This window comes from Mycetomoellerius zeteki, unplaced genomic scaffold, assembly GCF_001594055.1.
Source record: "Mycetomoellerius zeteki isolate Tzet28-1 unplaced genomic scaffold, Tzet1.0 scaffold93, whole genome shotgun sequence".
In the NCBI taxonomy this organism is placed as follows: Eukaryota; Metazoa; Arthropoda; class Insecta; order Hymenoptera; family Formicidae; genus Mycetomoellerius; species Mycetomoellerius zeteki.
The window spans coordinates 1218718-1239212 of NW_017257968.1; the positions used below are offsets into that span (position 1 = coordinate 1218718).

Genomic DNA, 20495 nt, shown 5'->3' on the forward strand with positions numbered 1-20495 from the left:
TTTTGTTCCTGTCTCGTCCATCGATTTTCTCGTAGCGTTTTCGACATTCTCGGGAGGGGCCCTGCTCGCCTTTCGTCCCGCTACATCCCTGCAGCTGAATGCCCCTCCATTCGCGAAGGAAGGGACGATCGTACGACGGAGTTTCGGGCAAGACCAGGCAAGAAACGAGGGGCATCAGTTGTCCGGCAGGATCGTCGAAGGCAGTCGAAGGCGCGTGTGCGTACGTAAGCGCTTGTACGATCGTTGTCAAATTAATACGTCACTAAATTGCATAATTCGCGAGTGCTGCCTGCGTAACGTCGTGTCCGTTGCCCCTCCGTCCCCCCTGGATCCTCTTGCCTTAAGAAGGCCCGGATTAAAGGGACCCGGTATCCGTCGGCGTTTAGAGAGAAAGGGACGGGAAAAAGGGAGGGAAGGGAGGGGAAGAGAAAGAAGGAAAACGAGAAGAGACTCACTTTGTTCGCCAACACCCCCGAGCATGGCGGACCGGTATGGTAATAGTGCGCTTCGGAAACGCGGGAATGCTTGCGAGAGTACCGAAAGTGGATAACCGGTGCTGCGACGTCGTCGAGGACGAGGAGACGAGCGGTTGCGAGGATATTTCGCGGTAAATAGCCGTTCTCGCCACTCGGCTGTCGGTCCTTCGACCGTGGAGCAGCCGGCGGGAGTTTTGGCGGGTAAACCAGGTGAAGGCGCGCGACGATCGCCGACGCTCGCCGAGACGGATTCCTGGCCGACGATCTCGACGAGGATTCTCGAGGAAACGCGATGACGCGCGTGAAACGACACGGGACGCGTTCGTAATCGCGATAATAATCGGTCGACATTATCGAGCGATTATCGGGCGCGTCGTATTCGTTAGAGTATCTTATTAGTAGCTTCGCTCGCGGGGATCCGCGTGTTGTGCAAATGTCGTGATATCATCTGGAAAAAGCTCGGTCCGCAATATCGGGTGAACGCGACACGAAGCCACACGAAGCTGGTGGCGGCGGCGCGGCGCGACGACGGTTTTGGCGCGCGTATTTCAGCTGTCGCGTGCGACCGGCAGATGGCCGGTACGCCGGCTCACGGACACGCACGGACACGCCGCCGCGACACGCACACGGAGAATCGACCATTGCCGTTACCGCTACGGCGAGGGTGTCGCCGCGCCGTCCGCTCGGAAGCGCGCGCACTTATGAAAGGCGGCGAGGAACGACGCGTTGTCATCGCGTGAAACGCGAACGCGTCCCGGACACCTCCTCGGTCCGCAAAAGTGCCTTCCGCCCGTCCGAGCCTGCCCGTCGAATCGTCACCGAGTGCCGTGCCGCCGAGGACAACTCCGTGGAGCTGCCCTAATTCCGGTAAGTATAACGGCCTCGCGTCGAGTCGCTTTAAAGTGTCGCCTGTCGAACGCCGAGTGAGACAGCATGCGTGCGAGCGAGCGAGAGAGAGAAAGAGATTTCCATTGGTTACGAAACTCGTCGTTTTTTCCGACGTAATCTTCCGTGAAGGCTTCACGCGCGAGAGATGCAGCGAGAGCGCACCAACATCACGATATTATCCGCCACCAACGTAGCTACGTACCGCGACTCGTTCACGCATACATTCGGAAGCGTCGTCGTGCCTCTCCTTCCCTTTCTCTTTCTCTCTCTCTCTTTCTCTCCCTCTCTTTCTCTCCCTCCTCTCTCGCGCTCGTTGACTCGTACGCACGTTTAACGGCTTGCGACGCATGCGTGCCGCGCTTTTCCGCGGTCGGGTCGCATCGCATCGCATCGCACACACACCGCATACACGCGCCGGCGGCGGCGCCGCGCGACACGACGCGACGCGACGCGACGGTGCCGACGTGTGGTCTCGCATATACACCGACACACAGCTGGTGGCGCGGAGAGCCGGTACACCACCTCGCGAGAGAGAGACTCCCCCGTCTTTCCCTCCCCCCTCTCCCAATCCACCTCCCGTAGACGTTCGCGAATACGCACGGACACGCGGCTGGTTCTCCGTTCTGCTGGCTCTCTCTTTCTCTCTCGTTCCCTCTCTTGGCATCTCGCGAGCACCGGCGCACGCGGCACACTCTGTCCGCTTCTCGTTACCCGAATCGGCCAGTCGTGCCAGCGCGCCACGGTGCCCGGGGGCCTTCGTCCATACATTCAGTCGAAGGAAGGAGCGAACCCCGACCGATCGTCCGGATCTTCTTGCGTGCCGGCCTCGTACATACGTACGCGCGACGCAACGAGAACACGCATAGAGAGAGAGAAAGAGAGAAGAGAGAGAGAGAGAGAGAGAGAGAGAGAAAAGGTTCGTTTCTCCTTGCTCGCCGGCCTCCTGGTCGGCCTGAGTCGAGTCGAGCCGAACATGCCGAGGCGGGGCTTGCTCTAAGGTTCGAGCCACGCTGTATTCCAGACAGTGAAAAACGCCCGTAACGTTCTCGATCCAGCGTATTGTTCTGGAACGACGAGCGCCCCTTCCGTCGTGCGAGGAATCGCCTGGTTCGTCTTTGGCTACCTGCTGCCTACTTGGACCCGCCTGTGCGTAGCGTAACCGTGGCGGTGGTGGCGGCATCGGATCGCGCAGAAAATGGACACCGTATTCTAGCACGAGCAACAGCAGCAGCAGCAGCAGCAACACGCTCGTGGAAACGAGCGACCTCGAAAGAAAAAGAGCGACGTATGCCAGGGAGAGTAAGAGGGAGAAATCGCGCAAAGTACGGCGAGAATATGTAAAGCCGCAACGACGGCGACGATTACAACCACGTTGAAGGAACGGAGGGAAAGGGTGAGCGAGCGATAATCCGAGGTAGACATCTCGAGGGCGCGACGGGCTGACGAGGAAGGGCACGTTTGACGATCCGTCTGTCGTCGTCCTCGAGGCACACGTTCGTTCCGTCCGGCACGATTTTGCCGTTAGCCGCGGTGTTCCTCTGTGCCATATCTCTCTCTCGAGTGCCGGGATCGCCGGGATCGAGAGACCACCCGGACTGGGGGATGCCCGGGTCCAACCGTCCTGCGACACGCGCCGCGTGCCGTGTGCTGGCCTGCTGAATCTTCTCCCGGAAGAGAGCGCGGGTCTCCGTCTCAAAATACTGTGCGGCGCGGCGCAGCGCAGCGCACACATTCGCGAGCAGCCAAGTAAGTAGCAAAAAAACCGGGAGCGAGCCGAGAGGAGGAGGGAACGGAAACGCTGGCGAGAGAGCGAGGAAGAGAGAGCGGAGACGCATCACACCTCTTCGCGCCGACTTGCTACTTCCGTCTCTCTTTCTCGCCCGAGATCGACATCATCGGCGTGTCGTCATCAGCGGCGGTGGCTGTTGGCGACTTCCTAGCGAGAAACTCAGTTTTACGCGCCAACAGGTCAGCACCCGGGTCGACTCGCGCGACGATTTACGTTTGCCCTTCCTCGATTCGCCACCCTCGTCGGTAGAACGTTTGAGTTTCGCTTCGCGGCCAGGATGCGTCGGGGGAGCATCTTCGGGGAAACGTATCCGGAGCAGTGCGCGATCGCGCCGCTCCTTTATATGACGTGCCGGTAACGCACCTTACTAGGGATCCGCCGGTGTCGTCTTGGCTCTTTAAACGAGTTCGTCGCGACGCGATGGCTCACGTACGCGTGCATACGTGTGCTCGTGTTCGTGTGTGCGAGCACTCGTATCTCTCACCGGTGACGCGTCGAACCGGCATGCATGTGCTTGCGTGAGTATCTCTCACCGGTGACGCGTCGAACCGGCATGCATGTGCGTGCGTGCGTGCGTGCGTGCGTGCGTGCGTGCGTGCGTGCGTGCGTGCGTGCGAGCGTACCGTGCGTACCGTGCGTACGTAAAGGAGTGGGCGAGCGAGTCGGTGTGCACGAGGCCGTGACTTCGATTCTCGTTATTTATCAGCGATACGGCACGAGATCGAGTTTCTCGAGATTCCGCGAATACGGTTCTCGATTGACGTAAGGGTGGCGCGAAGGAGAAAACGCGAGCGATCGGACGAGAGCGAGTGATATATCGTTGCGTGAATGAAGGCAGCTCGGAGGTTCCTACATTTGCTTGCACTTTGCACTCGGACTTTTCCTTCCTCTTTTTTTTTCTCGCCCAAATATGTGCGTTTCTCGGACGCGAAAAGGCGAAACGGACGGACCTCGATTCTCGAAAACGTGCGACGAAAATGATCGAGGCGCGCGATATTTGACAGTTCCACCAATAGAAAGGCATCGCTTCCCTCCGCTCACGCGCCATTGGTCGTTATCGCACGATGGGACACTTTTCCTGGGGTCTCGCTCTTTCGAGAAGGAATCGAGAATTCTCTGACAATCGACGACGCGAGAACGCCGGCGGCAACGCGTGGCCTTCGATCGATGTTAACAGCTGATTGCGCGCTATGTCGGGCTAGAACTGTGGCACCACACTCGCCAGGTTTTGATAAGAGAAGCCAAAGACTCGAAATAAAAAGAACGTATCTGGAGTGCTATCGCTCTATTTCAACATTCAGAAGTTTACTGCTGTACTGTTTACTTTGATTGGACAGTTAATTCTAAGACTGCACACATTTTTTATACGTGGACTACTCCGTGCGTTTTTTCAGACTTTCTCAGACTATCTATAACACATAATTTAATAAAAAAAACATAACCATCTACGTTTTTCGACGTTTCTTTTTTCAAAACTAAATAATTGCAAATAATTACAAAATCAAAATTTACGCTTGTCAATCATAAAATTAAAGTCACTCGCTAAATCGTCAAGTACAAACATTCAAACAAAAAATTCCTAAAGAAGCTGGCGGTTTGAAATTTTCATTGGATATCCATTGGGGTCCCCGTGTGTGCAGCCCTAGGGTTAAAGAAAAAGGTGATCAAGGACAACTTTAGTTAATTAGAAAGAATTCGTCGTTAATATATAAAACAAAATTAGATCAGGAGCAACGGAATATATAGTTGAAAATTTTGCTTTGTAAACAATTTTGCCGGTTGAATCAATCACTGATTAAATTAATCGAGATTTGGTCGAAGTCACCCTAAAGGGAGATGGCTAGGCCGTAGAGCTCGCGACCTAAGACCTTTACGAGCGGAAGAACGAGGGGCAGGGAAACGGAGAGTGAGAGAGCGAGAGAGAGAGAGAGAGAGAGGGCCGGCCGGCCGGCCTCGTCACATCTGGCCGCTTGAAGCTTAGTGCACACGAGACACATTGCGCATTCGTTTGCATCTTCGCACAAGCCACAGCGCACGTCTCGTGGACGCCCGCCGCCGCCACCGTCGTGGTAGTGGATGGCGGCGGCGTTTCCTGTCTTCGACGCACTGGAGACCCGGCGTTAGTGCCCACATCGTGCTCGGTTGCGAACATACGGAGCAAAGTCGTGAAATTATCCTGCCGGCGCCTATCAGTAACCTCCCGAGTTCGTTTAATCTTCGAGTAAGTAATCGTATAGACTTTGTCGCGTTCTTTATTACTCGCAACGTGAACACGTTTCCGGGATCGATGTTGGTGCAATTCACTGTCGATTCTGCCAACTTTCGCCAATATGACCCTACGCCGGGGTCTGACTTGACGGGCCATCCCCTTGAGCAACCAATCAATGGACAGGAAGGCAAAAATTTCAGCCTTCACGTCGAGATGAAGATGTATGGACAAATAGTTCGATGACGTTGTCGCGTGTTAAAAAAAACAGTTGTTTTTTAATCGGTATATCACTTTTTCATCGAATGCAGCCGATGTGCTGTGCGATGTTTTGTACTTTGGTTTCGAGATAACGGCTGGCCAATCAATGACTCCGCGTCATGCATTGCTCCCAACCTTCCAAGCACAAATCGTGACGCTATTGGTCTCGAGAAATCCTAGTAGTTCTCACTAGTAGTTGATTGTGTATCCGGCAGAAGACTCGAACTGGAGTTGCTCCAACTTTTATCGACGCTATAATATCGATTCTAAATTTTTTCTCTCAATTTATCTGTTTGCTAACGAAACAGAATCAACATCCTTATATAAAGTTGTTGAATGACTTTTTTAAAGTTTTATATAATCTCCAACATTTTTTAACAAGCTCAAACTTATCTAGTATATAAAATTATATAAATAATAAAAAAAAGAACATCACATCGAAAGCATAATCGATCTATCTGAAGAAAAACAGATTAAACACGGATTAACAATTAATTTACATTGATTTATTACTCCAAAACATCAAAATTTTCTATAATCGCTTTGAATAAATCACAAGCAAAGGATGATGGGATATTTTCGAGACACGAGCACCATCTCTTTAAATCACACCCGGAACGATCAGCTTGTCTCGGAATGCTTGTTCTTTTTTTCTAAAATTCCCCGGGCCGAGCGCACCATGGGTCCGTTCGGAGTGTTCAGACGCATACCAAGCGTTTGCTATGTGAAGCCCTTAAGTTAGCTTATTCAATTTAAATCATCTCGCAATATAATACTCTTAATTTGCGACTTTTATATATAATACATTTCATTACTTTTAGATATCTCCATTTTCTTTGATAATATTTTGATAAAATGTAACAATTAAATGATAAAATATAAGATATGCAAATGAAAATAATAATTTACACTTTCGATATAAAAATAAAAAAATATTTTCTTTGGATTAATTGTTTTGAAATTAATTTTTTATTTCTTCCGTAGAATAGCTAACAAAAGCAAAGAATTATTTATTATTGTAATGTATTGAGTCTCATATTTATTACATTTTCCAATTTCACCGAGTTCAGTTCTCTTGCTTGATTATATAACAATTATTGATGAAGGAGAATAAGTAGCGCAATTATGCTTATTGTGCTTAATGAATATCGCGCAGTCGGGTTTGCTGGAAATGTGACTTGAGAATCGCTGTTGTAGAAAGAGAAGCAAACGTACTTATTTGTATTCAGTAAAGAGTCGTACACGTGACTACGATATATTTGCTCAGTATAGATTCAGTGCAGGCAAACGAATCTAAAGTCTATGCCGAATTATATATTGCGATTGTTGTGACCAAGTGAAGAAACTGGTATTAATCTTAATACTAAAATCATACGTATCTTTATCACGTTACAATATATTCCAACTTACGTAGACAACGTTGCAAGATGTACCGATGCGACATTTACGTGATGTTTATACTGACGCAAACGTACTTTCGAGAATGTAATCTTCTTATTTATAGCTTCTGATGGATATAAACGGCGTCACGTGTGGTCGGCTTCAGTTGACACACGACAAACTAATCTGAAAGCACGGGAAAAGTACTATTTCACATCAACATTTCTACTTCAATCTTCCAAGTTTTACCCTGTATCTGGATCTGTTAACGAATTCGATTGAATTCACTCAGTTTGCAGTGGTGTACATTAAAGCTGTCGTAAAACACAAATTGACGCAAAAATGTGTATTTAATTTAATATAAAAGCGAATTAAACCATGAAATCCTCAATACAATTTTTTGTGCTAATTGTGCTTTTTGTGCTACATTTATTGCACGTCTCCTAAATTTGTATTTTATAATTCGAAATATTTGCATTTTACTTTTATTCAGATTAAATTAGTATGACTTTAATATGCACTAGTGCATCCAATCGAATTCGCTATATCATTACCACCGTAAAGTAAATGCGCGTGAATATGTTATTTTTAGACAGGTAGAAAATAATTGCACAGCTGGCGGGAATTGAAGACATTGAATCTTGATTAAGTATCGATAATTACGATTTTGGACTTATCAATAAAATACTTGAATAATGATGAGACAATTCTTTTGTGCCTACTTTTAAAAGATAACGACGTGCGATCAGCTGTGCTGGTATTCTGAATTGAAAAATAATTCGGGATCAGAGGTTGTATTCTCAAAAATATCGCATACAAGAATGTACGAAAATACTATAGTATACGTTATGTATGTATATTATAGATTTCCCTAGTATTTTCATTTGCGATATTTTTCGAGAATAAAACCTCGGAATTGGTAATTTCAACAAGTTTCGACAAACAGATAAAAATATGTATGATTTTATTATATATTTATCTTATATTTAAACATCCGAACGAGATAAGATTTTTCTTTCCTTCTTTTTTTTCTACTGATATGCTTAGTTTCATTTCTATTCAATTTCTCTTTTCGCTCTCAAAATTTGATATGTAAGCCGGATTTCTTCAAGTTCAATTTCATCTGATCTATTAGTTCCTCCAGTTCTATTTTATTGGATTCTCTCCTCGCTTTTCAAGTTCCGTTTACATTTAATGGAGTTATTCCGTTCTTTGTCGCGTTTCTCTTCGGAACGCGAGCGGGAATCGAATTTTCTTCGACACCATCATTCTTTCCTTGCTCCTCGCAGCCACTTTCATTGGACTTGCGAGTCTCGTGTGCGTCCGACCTAAAGCACGGGCGCCGCGCAATCCGATCGCGCCTTCCGCCAAAGACAGGCGGATAGAGAGCGAGCGAGCAAGCGAGAGAGAGAGAGAGAGAGAGAGAGAGAGAAAGATGCTAATATCGCACACGTAGCATTGCTTGACTGCGGTGCTCGCGTCGCCCTTATTATTTCCGTTATTGCTCGTGGTGTATACGCGCGCGCGTGTGTATATACAACGCACGACTTTTACACGCCCGGTGTGCGGACAGGTCATCCATCCGTCGTCGATGCGGCGCGTCTTTTTTTTTCCCCTCTTTTCGTGTGAGAACTGAAAAACCTTGGGATTTAAAAATGACACTCACCGCCGCAATCGCACGTGTAACGCGCCGAGCCACACGCGCGCGCGGCGAGCAGCAGCGGTTAACGGCCGAAAATGCAGAGCGTGCTTAGAAATAGGTCCGTGCACCGCCGTCATTTCCTCGATCCTTTCCTCGTGTGCCGAATGGCCGATCGTGTTCACGGTAACGGGTAACGACACGACTGCTGGTCCACGAGTTTCGTTGCTTCGATCGCGCGAGTCGTACGGCAGGAAACTTGTTACGTACCGGGATTAGCTTACCGTGATCTCTCGTCGAAATGCCCGATCGCGTCAATCTGTTGCATCTCGCGTGGTTGAGGGTATATCACATCGGTATATCGTTTCCTGCTTGTTATATACACCTCTTGAATTTTATTTTTTAGTCTTATAGATGTTTGAAAGATTAATATTATGGCGTTTCAGACAGCATGATTATTTAGGAAGTAATTAGTGTGTGGCTTCATACAGTTTAAAAGTTTTATAGTTTTATGTATGTATAATTATTTCAGACACAACAATCACATTACCAGGATGCCTCGGGTAAGGAGACAAGTGATCCTGGAGGATCCAGCCAGGCCAGTTACTCCAGACATGGTGGAAACCAAGTTGTGTAAGTCGCTTGCAGGAAACATATTTCAAATCTTACATTATTTTGTCACTGTTAAGCTCACTCGAATAACATCTTTCTACAGTAAAGTCTGAGTTTCTGGATGATGGTTCTTTGGATGAAATCCAACCTCCAAAGGTGGCAGAAGAAACACCAAGCCCTCATTTACAGGATCACCAGTACGGACAAACACCTTGTTACCAAATAACGAGAAAACCCACACAACCACCACCAAGAGCTGAGGTAAAATGATTGATGAGTGATGATGATAAATTGATACTGAGGTAAAATTTCTATAGCATCCCAGATTTCTTATAGTAACATTGACATATTAAAATGTTGATTTACGCAAAGGTATTTAATTGCCACTTGTCTAATCAAGTTACAACTTCCTTCTCTTTTTGGCAGATATCAGTTCAAGCGGTAAAAAGAAGACTGAATTTGGAGGTAGGGACAACTGGTCCCAGCCAGTCTGCCTTCAAAACACCCAGAGGTAAACGTAGAAGATCCGGCTCGAATTCTTTAGCTGGTCATACACCCACCAAAAGTAAATGTCTCTTCTGCTTTACTTACCTTTCTCTTATTTTTTGCATGTCATTCAAGAAAGGAATCATTTGTTTCATTACAGGTAAAACTGTAGAAAGGACACGGTATGATACATCTTTGAGTTTGCTCACAAAAAAGTTTATTCACTTAGTTGAAAGCAGTCAGGATGGTGTGGTGGACTTAAATGTAGCGTCAGAAAAGTTGGAGGTACAAAAACGTCGTATATACGATATTACTAATGTTTTAGAGGGCATTGGTATTTTAGAGAAGAAAAGTAAAAACAATATCCAGTGGAAGTAAGTTATCTACTAAGATATTATATGTACATCTTTCTTACAGTTTATCATCTATATCTGTATAACGAGAGATTATATTCGAAACTAATTGCTTGTTACAGAGGCGGTCAGTTACCGAACAATCGAAACGATATCGCTAATCTCAGATGGGAGGTCGCGGATTTGGAAGCTAAGGAAAACACTCTGGATCGATTGATTCATGGTGCTGATAAAAACCTTCGCGAGCTCTGCGCGGATAGACAATACGCTTATGTGACGTATCATGATTTACGTTCAGTTTCAATGTACAAAGACCAAGTTATTATGGCCGTGAAAGCCCCGCCGGAAGCTACCCTCCATGTCCCACAACCGATCAATAACTTTGGTCAACAAAAGGTAAAATATCCGTAAAATTTTATATTATTTATATGTATATCATTTGCATTTTAATTGCTCTCCAACGTCTCCAGAGAAAAATATTTTATATTTGATAAAAAAAATATATTTACTATGCATTTTATACTCCATTTGTATTAATGTTTTTAGCTTCAAATGCATATGAGATCGGAACACGGCGAGATAGATGTGTTTCTGTGTCCTGAGGATTCCACAGTCAAAACATCTTATCCTGGGTATGCGACAACGCAATCTGTGCCTCAATCAAAAGAATCCGATATACCTTGTTTGCCTCCTGAATTGTTGGCTAATCGAGAAAGCGACATGCGAATCGAGCCAGTACCTTCCGATGAGAGTTTCATAAATACTCGTCTGTGTACCCCCGTAACTGCAGTTACCAGTGTAACAAGCATGAAGGACGCGTTCTTATGCGAATCCGATGATTATGGACCAATGGGCGGTGGCAAATTCCAACTCCAAACAGAGGATCAAATCAGCTCAGGTAAGATTAGAGGGAAATAACGCTTGTTTAGTTTGCTTTCTTTCTTTCTTGAAAAAGCTTTTATATTTTATATTAATGGCCGATTTAAAAGTAATAAAAATTCTGAAATTGTGTGAAGGAAAATAAGTAGGGAAAAATATTTATTTTTTGAGCTATTTTCAGTAAATCATTAATATCTTTTGTTTGTCTTTGTTTATAATCTTGTAAAATAATTTCTATTTAGAGAGAGAGAGAGAGTATGTATTTTATTTTATTCACACGAGGAAATTATTTGTCTTATTTTTAATTTTATAAATTATGTTTTTTCTGTCATTTATATTTTAAAAATCTGAAATATTCTCATATAGATCATATAACATTATTGATAATATTGTTAAATTATAAATTGAAATGCTTATTTAAATACATCATATCAATTTAAATATAATAACAAATTTATAAACATGAAATTATAGAAATGGAAAATTAAAAAAGAATTTTTTATATAATTTCTGTTATATATATTTTTGAATATTATATATAATTTCTGTTATTATATTTCTGAATATATCAATATTTTGTTATAAAATCTATTAATGTTATTTTGTAAATATGTAATATTTTATTCTTTTTCATTTCAAATATATTCATATTTCTAATATTATAAATATCAGTATTCGACAGAAATATCAATATTTAATTATGTAATTACACATGGAATTCATAATTGATATTCTATTTTCTTACGTAATTATATTGAATTATGGTGTCATAAATTAAGCGAGAAATTCTCTTTGCACTATACGTTAAAATAAATTAATTTTTTAATATGTTATTCTTTGCATTTTTGACAGATTGATAGAATATGTTAAAGATTTCTCGATTTATCGATTAATAAATAGCTTTTCATCATATGTTTTCACAAGAAATTTGAGATATAAATTATAGATGCATTTATTAATGCAGAATAACAGAGAAAGAAGTTTCCAATACTTTATTTCAGTATAGTATGAGAAAAAGTCTTTATTATTTCTCGCTTTTCGTATTTATAATTCAATATTTCTATTGATATTTTAATAAATATACATTGCTGTATTGTTGCGCATTTAGTATGTTTCTTTTTCATCTAATTCTTGTATTTTACTTCTGAAAAATTTCTAATGCTTCATTTAGTTTAATGCTTTATGCCTTGTACATACATAGTTGTATTTCTTTTTTTTTTTAAATAAAATATTTTTCATCTTTTTTTGTCTCTGTATTACTAAAACAAATTCCGACTTAAGCGTTCTTTTCGTATTGAAAGTTTTTGCAAAATAGATATTATGTGTATAAGATAATTGTCTTGCAAAATTGTTATATTACATCCTCATTTGAAAAGAACGTGTTGCATGTATTACAATTTAATAATCACTTGTGGACACAAATATTATTCAAAAGAAAGGTAGAGGTTGAATATTTCCATGTAACTTAATAACACATTACCTTTCTTTTGAATATTTCACTGCCTTTTCACCAATGGATGATGGCCGTACCCTGATGGAGCTCTGGCTGTGACTTGTGTGTTAAAATTATCAAAATCACATCACAGGCAGAGTTCTAGTTAGGTAACGGTTTCAAACAGCAAAGCTCGTGTCGTGCAAAGGTACGTTCATCTATACTAACTATATTGGCTTCTATTATGTTTTATATGATATCGCTACGTTAATATTACCATACGATACATGAATGCAAGATGCGCTTTTCATAAAAAAAATTCTTTTCATTAAAACTATCTGAAAATTTTTCAAGGGAAACATATATGTAATTTGGAAATTAATATGATCGACCCGAATTTTGCAGCACTACTTTATTTTGATTCCACAAATACCAATTTTCTTAGATAATTAAACGATCTATTACAGAAACATTGTTGAAACTAACAATACGTAGTAATTGTACTCTTTAATCGCTTTGTAACTGATTGCAAACTTTTTGAATAAAATAAAGTGCTTATATGATGTATCACAAGAAAACGGAAGTAAATTATATATTCTGCATTATTGACATATTTCTTAATAATTTAATTAAAAACTCGTCTTTTTCTTATATGTGATTCATTAAAAAATTATAAAGGAATGTCATATTTAAATATTGAATCTTTATATGTATATATATATATATATAATATATTAAAAGCTTTCAGAATTATTCTCTTAAATAATTGTTTGCAAACAATCTAATGTAAATAATGCTGGATTTTATATAGCAAGTTTGTCATTCCTCTTACTTTTGTTACAGATTTGAGTATTCTCGATTTTGGAGAACAACTACTGACTTTGGAACCACCTCTCTCCGAAAACGACTACTCGTTCTCGTTAGGCACCGAGGAAGGTCTTTCGGATCTCTTCGATTTTAAATTCTAGGAATATCATCGCTTATTGCACGGGCGTTCGTGTCTTTTTGGGTTGTTACTCAAACAGATGGAACTGCTTCGTCAGTTTTACAATGCGCCTTCGTGTTACATAGTGATGATAGTTGGCAGTTTCGTTCCGTGCGTCGATCTTCGCGAAAAATTGCAAACATACAAAGACATTTTTATTTATTTATTATTTCTTTAAGCACATCATTTTATATTTGGAATTTATTTTCCGTATTTTTTGTACTTAAAAGTACAAGAAGGCTTAAAAGAATAGCAACAAATTAGTCGAGGCATACCATAGGCAATTTCATAAATTGCACCCTGTTGAAATTAAAGATAGATCACATGAAATGCATTATATTTTTCGGTAACAAGATTTTTTACACCGTCTGTTATTGTATGTTCTACATAAAAACTATAAAGGAATGTTATTGATCTGTCTGCACCAGAATATTTTAATATTTTACGGTTTTTTTTGTACTCATGTTTCATTCTGGAATATTTCGTGGTTATACTATTTTAATTTCTTGCGGACCATAAACTCTCAATGTGAAAGAGCCAAACCGCCGAGGCACAGGATAAACATATCACAATATTGTTAATGTGTGCTTCCGGCTTGAAATGGTCTGCGTTGATCACGTTTGCGGAATGGATTGCAAAGATATTAGACAAAGAGACAGAAGAGAGATGAAAGAGGAAGAATGTGTGTACATGTATGTATGTGTGTGTTTGTGTGCATGTGTATGTGTATAAGGAAGAGAGAGAGAGAGAGAGAGAGAGAGAGAGAGAGAGAGAGAGAGAGAGAAGAGAAAGGTTGAAAAGCGAAGGCGCTTTTTCGTGCAATCTGTAATAATATTGTAAATTGTGCTAAGAGATAGGAGAGAGAATGTATTTGGGAATTCAGAGAGAGGACAGACTGTACTCGTGTCGGACAACGATCTAATTGCTTTTCGTAGTTGTCCAATTGTAAAATGAATGAGGCGGTTAAAATCATCGAATTCTTTCTGATATAAAGTCTTGTTTAGTGAAGAAAGGAAGAGGGGAAAGATGAGATTGCGAGGATTACTTCGTGCGCGCGAAAAATGACTGTGTGCGTATTATTGAGACTCGGATAATTTTTTTAAATTATATGCGACCTAGAGTCCGTCGTTCTTCCTTCGGACGATGTGTTTTTTTTTTAACGGATACATGTTGCCTTGTTAATAAATCGTTCGACAATATGATAGTCTTATTTCGCGTGCTTTTGTAACTTCAACCGGTCGAATGGCAAATCAAGATAAATAAACATTTTCCGTTTTGAATATATTATTTTATTCCTCGTTATTCAGTGGAAGGGAAATTAAACGCGATAAATAGTAATCGTTTTATAACAATTATATATTACTAGCCGATTATAAGAGATTCACACGCTCTGATCAATTTTTTATTGATGTCACGAAGATGAACGTAGATAAAGTCAAAACGTACACATGTACAGTGGTGAAAAAATGAGTGAAAGATCTTAGACTATATTGTCATATTTAAATGCGTATTTAATTCCAATTCGCAACGATCATATTGTCTAAGATCCTAAGATTTAAGGCGTAGTACTGTTCTGAACTTGATGACGGGATTTTTTTAAAGATAGTTTCTTGCCGGTGAACACTTGAATACTGTCGAGTAACGTGGTGCTGGAATTGTTTTATTGAGCGAGATTCGTGTAGAGATACCTCTTCTGTTCCTCGAGATCTCAAGGATACACTGGAAAAATTGTCTGGAAGTCCCTCAAGGATGTACCCTAACGTACAACTTAGTGTACGTCCAAAGCCATAGTGCCTACAAAATAATCATACCCTTCTGCAATTGTAAATACTTTACAAAACAATTATACAAGTGTAAGCTCGCATCATAAATGTGTGTATGTATGTATACATTACATACACCTCACATATATGCACACACACACAACACACAACACAACACACACATACGTATATGTATATACATATATGTGTGTATGTGTATAAGAAATATAACAAATAAATAGACGCTGCGAACATTTCGTTATATATAATTATCATAAAAATACGGATTAGTTACTTTTAATGTTATTAATATTATTAATTATTGAGACACATTAAACAAAATGTTAGTTTATAATTTCATTCATTATATACGTACGTATATATACACATATATATATGTACATGTATGTGTACATGTAGTGTGTATTTTACACTTATAGCGAAGGGATGTTGTGCAGGATGACGAAATTGCCTGTTACATTAAAAACATATTAAAAACGATTTGAAAAAATATTAATTATACGTTTCTTTATGATCTGTGGTTCGATGATTCCACTAGACTCTATTTTTTTAAATTCAGAATATATACACACGGAGAGAGAGATTTAACAGTTTTTTATTGAAATAATTTCTGAAAATGTCTCAAAATCGATATATATTATATATATTATATATATTGTTACAGACTGAAAATAATCGTAAATGAAAATGAAGAGAAGATTCATAATTGATATGACTTTTAATCAACATCGCAATTGTAGATTGTTACTTTGCACAATATTCACCGCGCTCCTACTCGCGATAGCCGGGAGGAATTGTATTAATCCTGTTTTCATTTTCCATTTACACTAGCCGAGCGCTTTTTTTATATGGCTACGAGAAGATGAGAGGATGAATATGAAAGAGTATGTACGTGTTGTATTTCAAAATGAGAGAGAGAAAGAGGAAACGCATGAGTGTGTGAAAGAAAGATTATTAGTTCGCCATCGTGAGTAGTGTAGATTTTGCGACAACATTTACGTATACGCGCTTCTTTCGATCGGTATATTTGAAAGACTGTCCGAAATTGATGGCAAACACGATTAAACACTGATTGATCATCGTAAAGAGAAGAAACAAATTGGGAAGCTAAAAAGGGAAACAAAAGAAGAATCGAATAATGCATCATTATGACGAATGAACATTTTGTCACGTTTTAATGGGTCTCGCCCGCTAAAAGAACACCGCAGAGAAGAAAGTTGCAAAATATAATCTTATGTAACATCGTACAGAAACGTGCATTATTATCCCATTCGCACAATTCCTGTTGACTAATTTAATCCACGCGGATATAATATCCGTGTCCAGCTTTTGTACCCGATTTCATCTCCGTCACAAATCTTCCAACTAGCCAAGTATTCTTTCTCCAAATACCCCTTCTCATCTTTGGTGAAAGGAATAACAATCTGGTCAGATGAGTTCCTCCATTATTCCTGCTTTGGCCAGTTTGTCTGCCTCATCGTTACTTGGTATTCAAAGACCCATAAGATGATGTTACGGCCTTCCCTTAGTTTATTTAGCGTTTGCCAAACTAGAAAAAATTTAGTAATTTGGAGTATGTTATAGGATTAAAAATATAGAATTGAAGTTTTGAACATTTTATAACTATTTGTAGGATTAATTTATTTTTATTCTTGAGTTTCACCTTTGACGAAATCTTATTTTTAAAGCTGAAACGTCAATTTATTACATTTATAATTCGTACTCGGTACAGCTAAATAATTTTCAACTTCAATTTATTTTGATTTTGGACCACGAAGCTTCTATTATTGATTTATTATTGATTATTCATATTGTACAAGTCTTTCGAAACTTACAATAAATGGAGCTCTCGATAACTCCGATTCGCTGATAGGGGAGGAGGGGTCGGCGCATTAAAAAATACAAATTCGTAAAAAAAAGGAAGGAAACGGGAAGGGAAGATCGAATAGACTTACTGTAGAATGGAAAATAATAAAAATAATCCCGTCCGTGAAATATCAGAGTAATCGTTAAAATAACGTTGACGTTCAGTACGTTGAAACGAAGCTCTCTTTAATCATAATCGTTCTCCTAAAAGACGAGTATTATTGTACAAAGTATACTAGCGTATTAAGTATGCGTAGTACGCAAATTACGTTATTAATTTGTATACTACGCACGCAATTTGGGGTAGGTACAATGTTAAATGTGTCATTATTCTGCGTACAGTGACAAACTTGATATACTATACGTTGTATGGTTGTGCCGTGTTGTAATCATGACAATTTATATAGAAATTACATACAATTATATTAACGCGTTATTAGCTTTAGAAAGATGTATGTGAAAGTGTGTGCAAGGAGGAATTATATCTACAAAATTTTCAATCGGTCATAGAATTATCCATTGACTCGCTTCTGTGCCTCAACTTCGAGATGTTCACAAATATCTTTACATATCATCAATTAATATTTCAGATAAAATTTATTTAATTAGAAAAGGTATTTAGGAGAAATAGTTTCTTGGAAGATAACAATATTCTCTTGAGAATATTATCTTATCTAATATCATCATATTCAAAATCATTATTATTCGCTTATCAATAAAGAGAAAACTGGAAAATACTTCAAATCATACTATCATATTTTTTAAGCTAGACAATTGTTTATTGTAACATTTGAATTTATGGAATATATATCTTTACGGTAGAAATAAAGAAACATTTTAAATACATTGAAATATAAGTTACGAAATATTTAAAAAATCGCGATTAAAACATGGTTTTTTAATTCAAGTAATATAGTTCGATAATATAAGAGAAATTTTTATAAAAAGAAAAATTAGAAATGACAATAATAACAAGATATTTAATGTTGAGAATAAAAAAATTATAAAAAAGAGAGAGATGTTAAATTATTTATTGTACGAGTATAATTTTCTAGAAATACACTTATTGCAAAGATAGAAATGCTTATTATGCAGTTTTAGATTTCTTTTTTACATGACTTAATGAATGAAATCGATTTAAAAATAGATGATATTGCTCTTGGAATACATCAGTCATCAAAATTTTTTATAAATAAAGAATATCTATGTAATATGTATATGCTTCCCTGAAACTGAATAACGTTTATCCGAAATATTCTTTTTAATTGATGATAAATAAATATTACTTCAATCAGCGATGAAGGTGAATGTTATATGTTACCTTCGCTTAACGTAGCACGCTTTTAGCTATTTTATCTAAAGGATTAATTAGAATTACAATATTATATACATAAAAGAGATGCGCGTTGCGTTGGCACAGCAAAGATGTGTGCCCGGACTGCCATCCAGCGCTCATCAGGAATCTTTTTACGATTAATTAATGATTACTTGATTTATGATACGATTAATTATGAATGACATATATTTAAGTTTTTTGAACTTGTTTTCGTTGTGCTCTTTCAACAGCTGCATGCCAATTAAGAAAAATATGTGTCTATTTTGTTTAAAGAACATTTAGTAATTAAATTGAATTTTTTTTCACGCTAATTCTATTCCGTCTGAATTTCTTTCGTGTACAAAAACAACGTAAAAATGTATTTAAAACATTCAATAAAGTTCTATAGTTTTAATGAATAAAAACTTTCTTTCCGCCGAAATAGGATTAGCTTAAAACAAAATTAAAAATTGAGCTTGTGGATTTTTTGCCCGAATATCACATATGTGTTGAAATAAATCGGTTTTACTTTCTAAATACGTTTTTATATATTTTTAGACAGCGCAAGTTGTATATTCGATTAATTAAACAATACACGTTTCATCGTATATTGTTCCAAGACGTGACAATTCTCGATTTATTAGAAGCAATTGAATGTTGAGACATGGTGTTTAGACATGATGTAAAATAAATGATTTAAGTTTTAATCGGTTTTATCTTTATTCCAGGTATGAATAAAAAGACATTAATTAATTATCTACATGTATTATCGGCTTTCCTCGCAGCACCGCCCACTGCCAGGTCAGTATTTATTAAACGGTTGGCAGTCCCGGCTTCAATGGAATGTTGCGATTATATTATCTAATTAATGCGAGCGATATAGTCTATGGCTATCGCGTCACATAATTATACTGTTTTCGTTCGTGCCTCATATCGTTACACTCGTCGCATTATATTCACGCGTTCCTTTCTCTCCTATCGCAATGTACCAAATAATGATCTAAAATTATAAAGCCGCCCGATTTTATATTGTATTTACTAATAACAATGTTGCTCTCTCGCATTTGCGCAAGCTAGATGTATATTACATCTTTATTTTAATTCTTTAAATTAGCGCTGATTAAAATTCTGTACATTGATTCTCTCGATTTAGTTTCCGCTGGTCCTAATTATATATGTTGCTTTCGGAAACATATTTTTCTTGACAGTTGTATCAAACAATTGCTGTGATATTTTATCAATTTTTGCGTTGACGCTAATAGAGAAGCCAAATTCCTTAAATTATGATAATTTTGTTAAAGAATATTTTCGTATATATATATATAATATATATATATATATATATATACACATTGAAACGTTTCTTTTTATAAATCATTTCAAATCTATACCTATATATATATATTTCCAAAAATCGGACATAAAAGTTTTTGTAATCATGTTGTGTGTACAGAAAATTATAAATATCTTGCATAATAAAACCGATAGGAGACGAAAAAGATACAAAGTCGACAACTAAAATACAATTTAATCACAGGCTACTACTTCACGTTTCTCTATGCTGTTGTTAAAGGAAAAATCTCCTTTACTCTTATTCTTATCTTAATGTTTTCGCAACCGATAATTTTTTCTAAAACTGGAAGCCGAATACAATATGTAGGCAATATAGGTATGCGTTTTCGAAAAAATGAATCGAACATTTTTAGCATTTAACATTTTTAATTAAACGTTTAGACATAAGAATAAAATTAAGAATTAATTAAACACTTTTTAATAAAATATAATTTAATATTTCTTTTTTGTATGATATTTTTGAAATTATCTTTTCGTTTGATTTTAAGGTTAAAATTAACTACGTTCAAATTCATTTTTAAATACAAAAAACATACTACTATATTAACGGTAACTAGTTATAAATTTTAAAAAGACGTAGTACTACGTCAGCGGCAGCAAAGGTATCAATATTCTGAAATGATTAATACATTTATTATATCACGTTAGATTTAAAAAATTTTTGTCACAAAACACTATATCTGCTTCGCCTACTTACATAAATTGCTTTAAAACAATAAGTGTTCCACATATATAATTATAATCTCAAATCACGCATGTTACTTAAGCGATATAATGTCATAATTTTTTAC

The 20495-nt window shown here is 38.7% G+C and overlaps 1 protein-coding gene across 6 annotated transcripts; it reads left to right on the top strand.

The window, feature by feature from the left end:
- The first annotated feature begins 411 nt into the window (after positions 1-411).
- On the top strand, positions 412-14135 carry LOC108730511 (E2F transcription factor 1). Of its 6 annotated transcripts, none has more exons than XM_018460253.1 (8): positions 412-1343; positions 9172-9272; positions 9355-9512; positions 9678-9816; positions 9898-10111; positions 10213-10486; positions 10637-10988; positions 13245-14135. In XM_018460253.1, exons 2-8 carry the CDS (start codon positions 9194-9196, stop codon positions 13367-13369), a joined length of 1341 nt encoding a protein of 446 aa, XP_018315755.1. In that variant the 5' UTR covers positions 412-1343; positions 9172-9193; the 3' UTR covers positions 13370-14135. The 6 variants fall into 6 exon arrangements, with proteins under 6 accessions (XP_018315755.1, XP_018315756.1, XP_018315760.1 ...); XM_018460254.1 differs by lacking the exon at positions 412-1343 and adding an exon at positions 2086-2757; XM_018460258.1 differs by lacking the exon at positions 412-1343 and adding an exon at positions 2903-3110.
- The last annotated feature ends 6360 nt before the right edge of the window (positions 14136-20495 follow it).

Coding starts and splice junctions, on each gene's coding strand:
- LOC108730511 (XM_018460252.1), top strand. CDS start 8,738: ATGCAGAGCGTGCTTAGAAATAG. Junction 9,513..9,677: donor AACCACCACCAAGAGCTGAG/GTAAAATGATTG, acceptor TCTTTTTGGCAG/ATATCAGTTCAAGCGGTAAA. Junction 10,112..10,212: donor AAAAACAATATCCAGTGGAA/GTAAGTTATCTA, acceptor TGCTTGTTACAG/AGGCGGTCAGTTACCGAACA.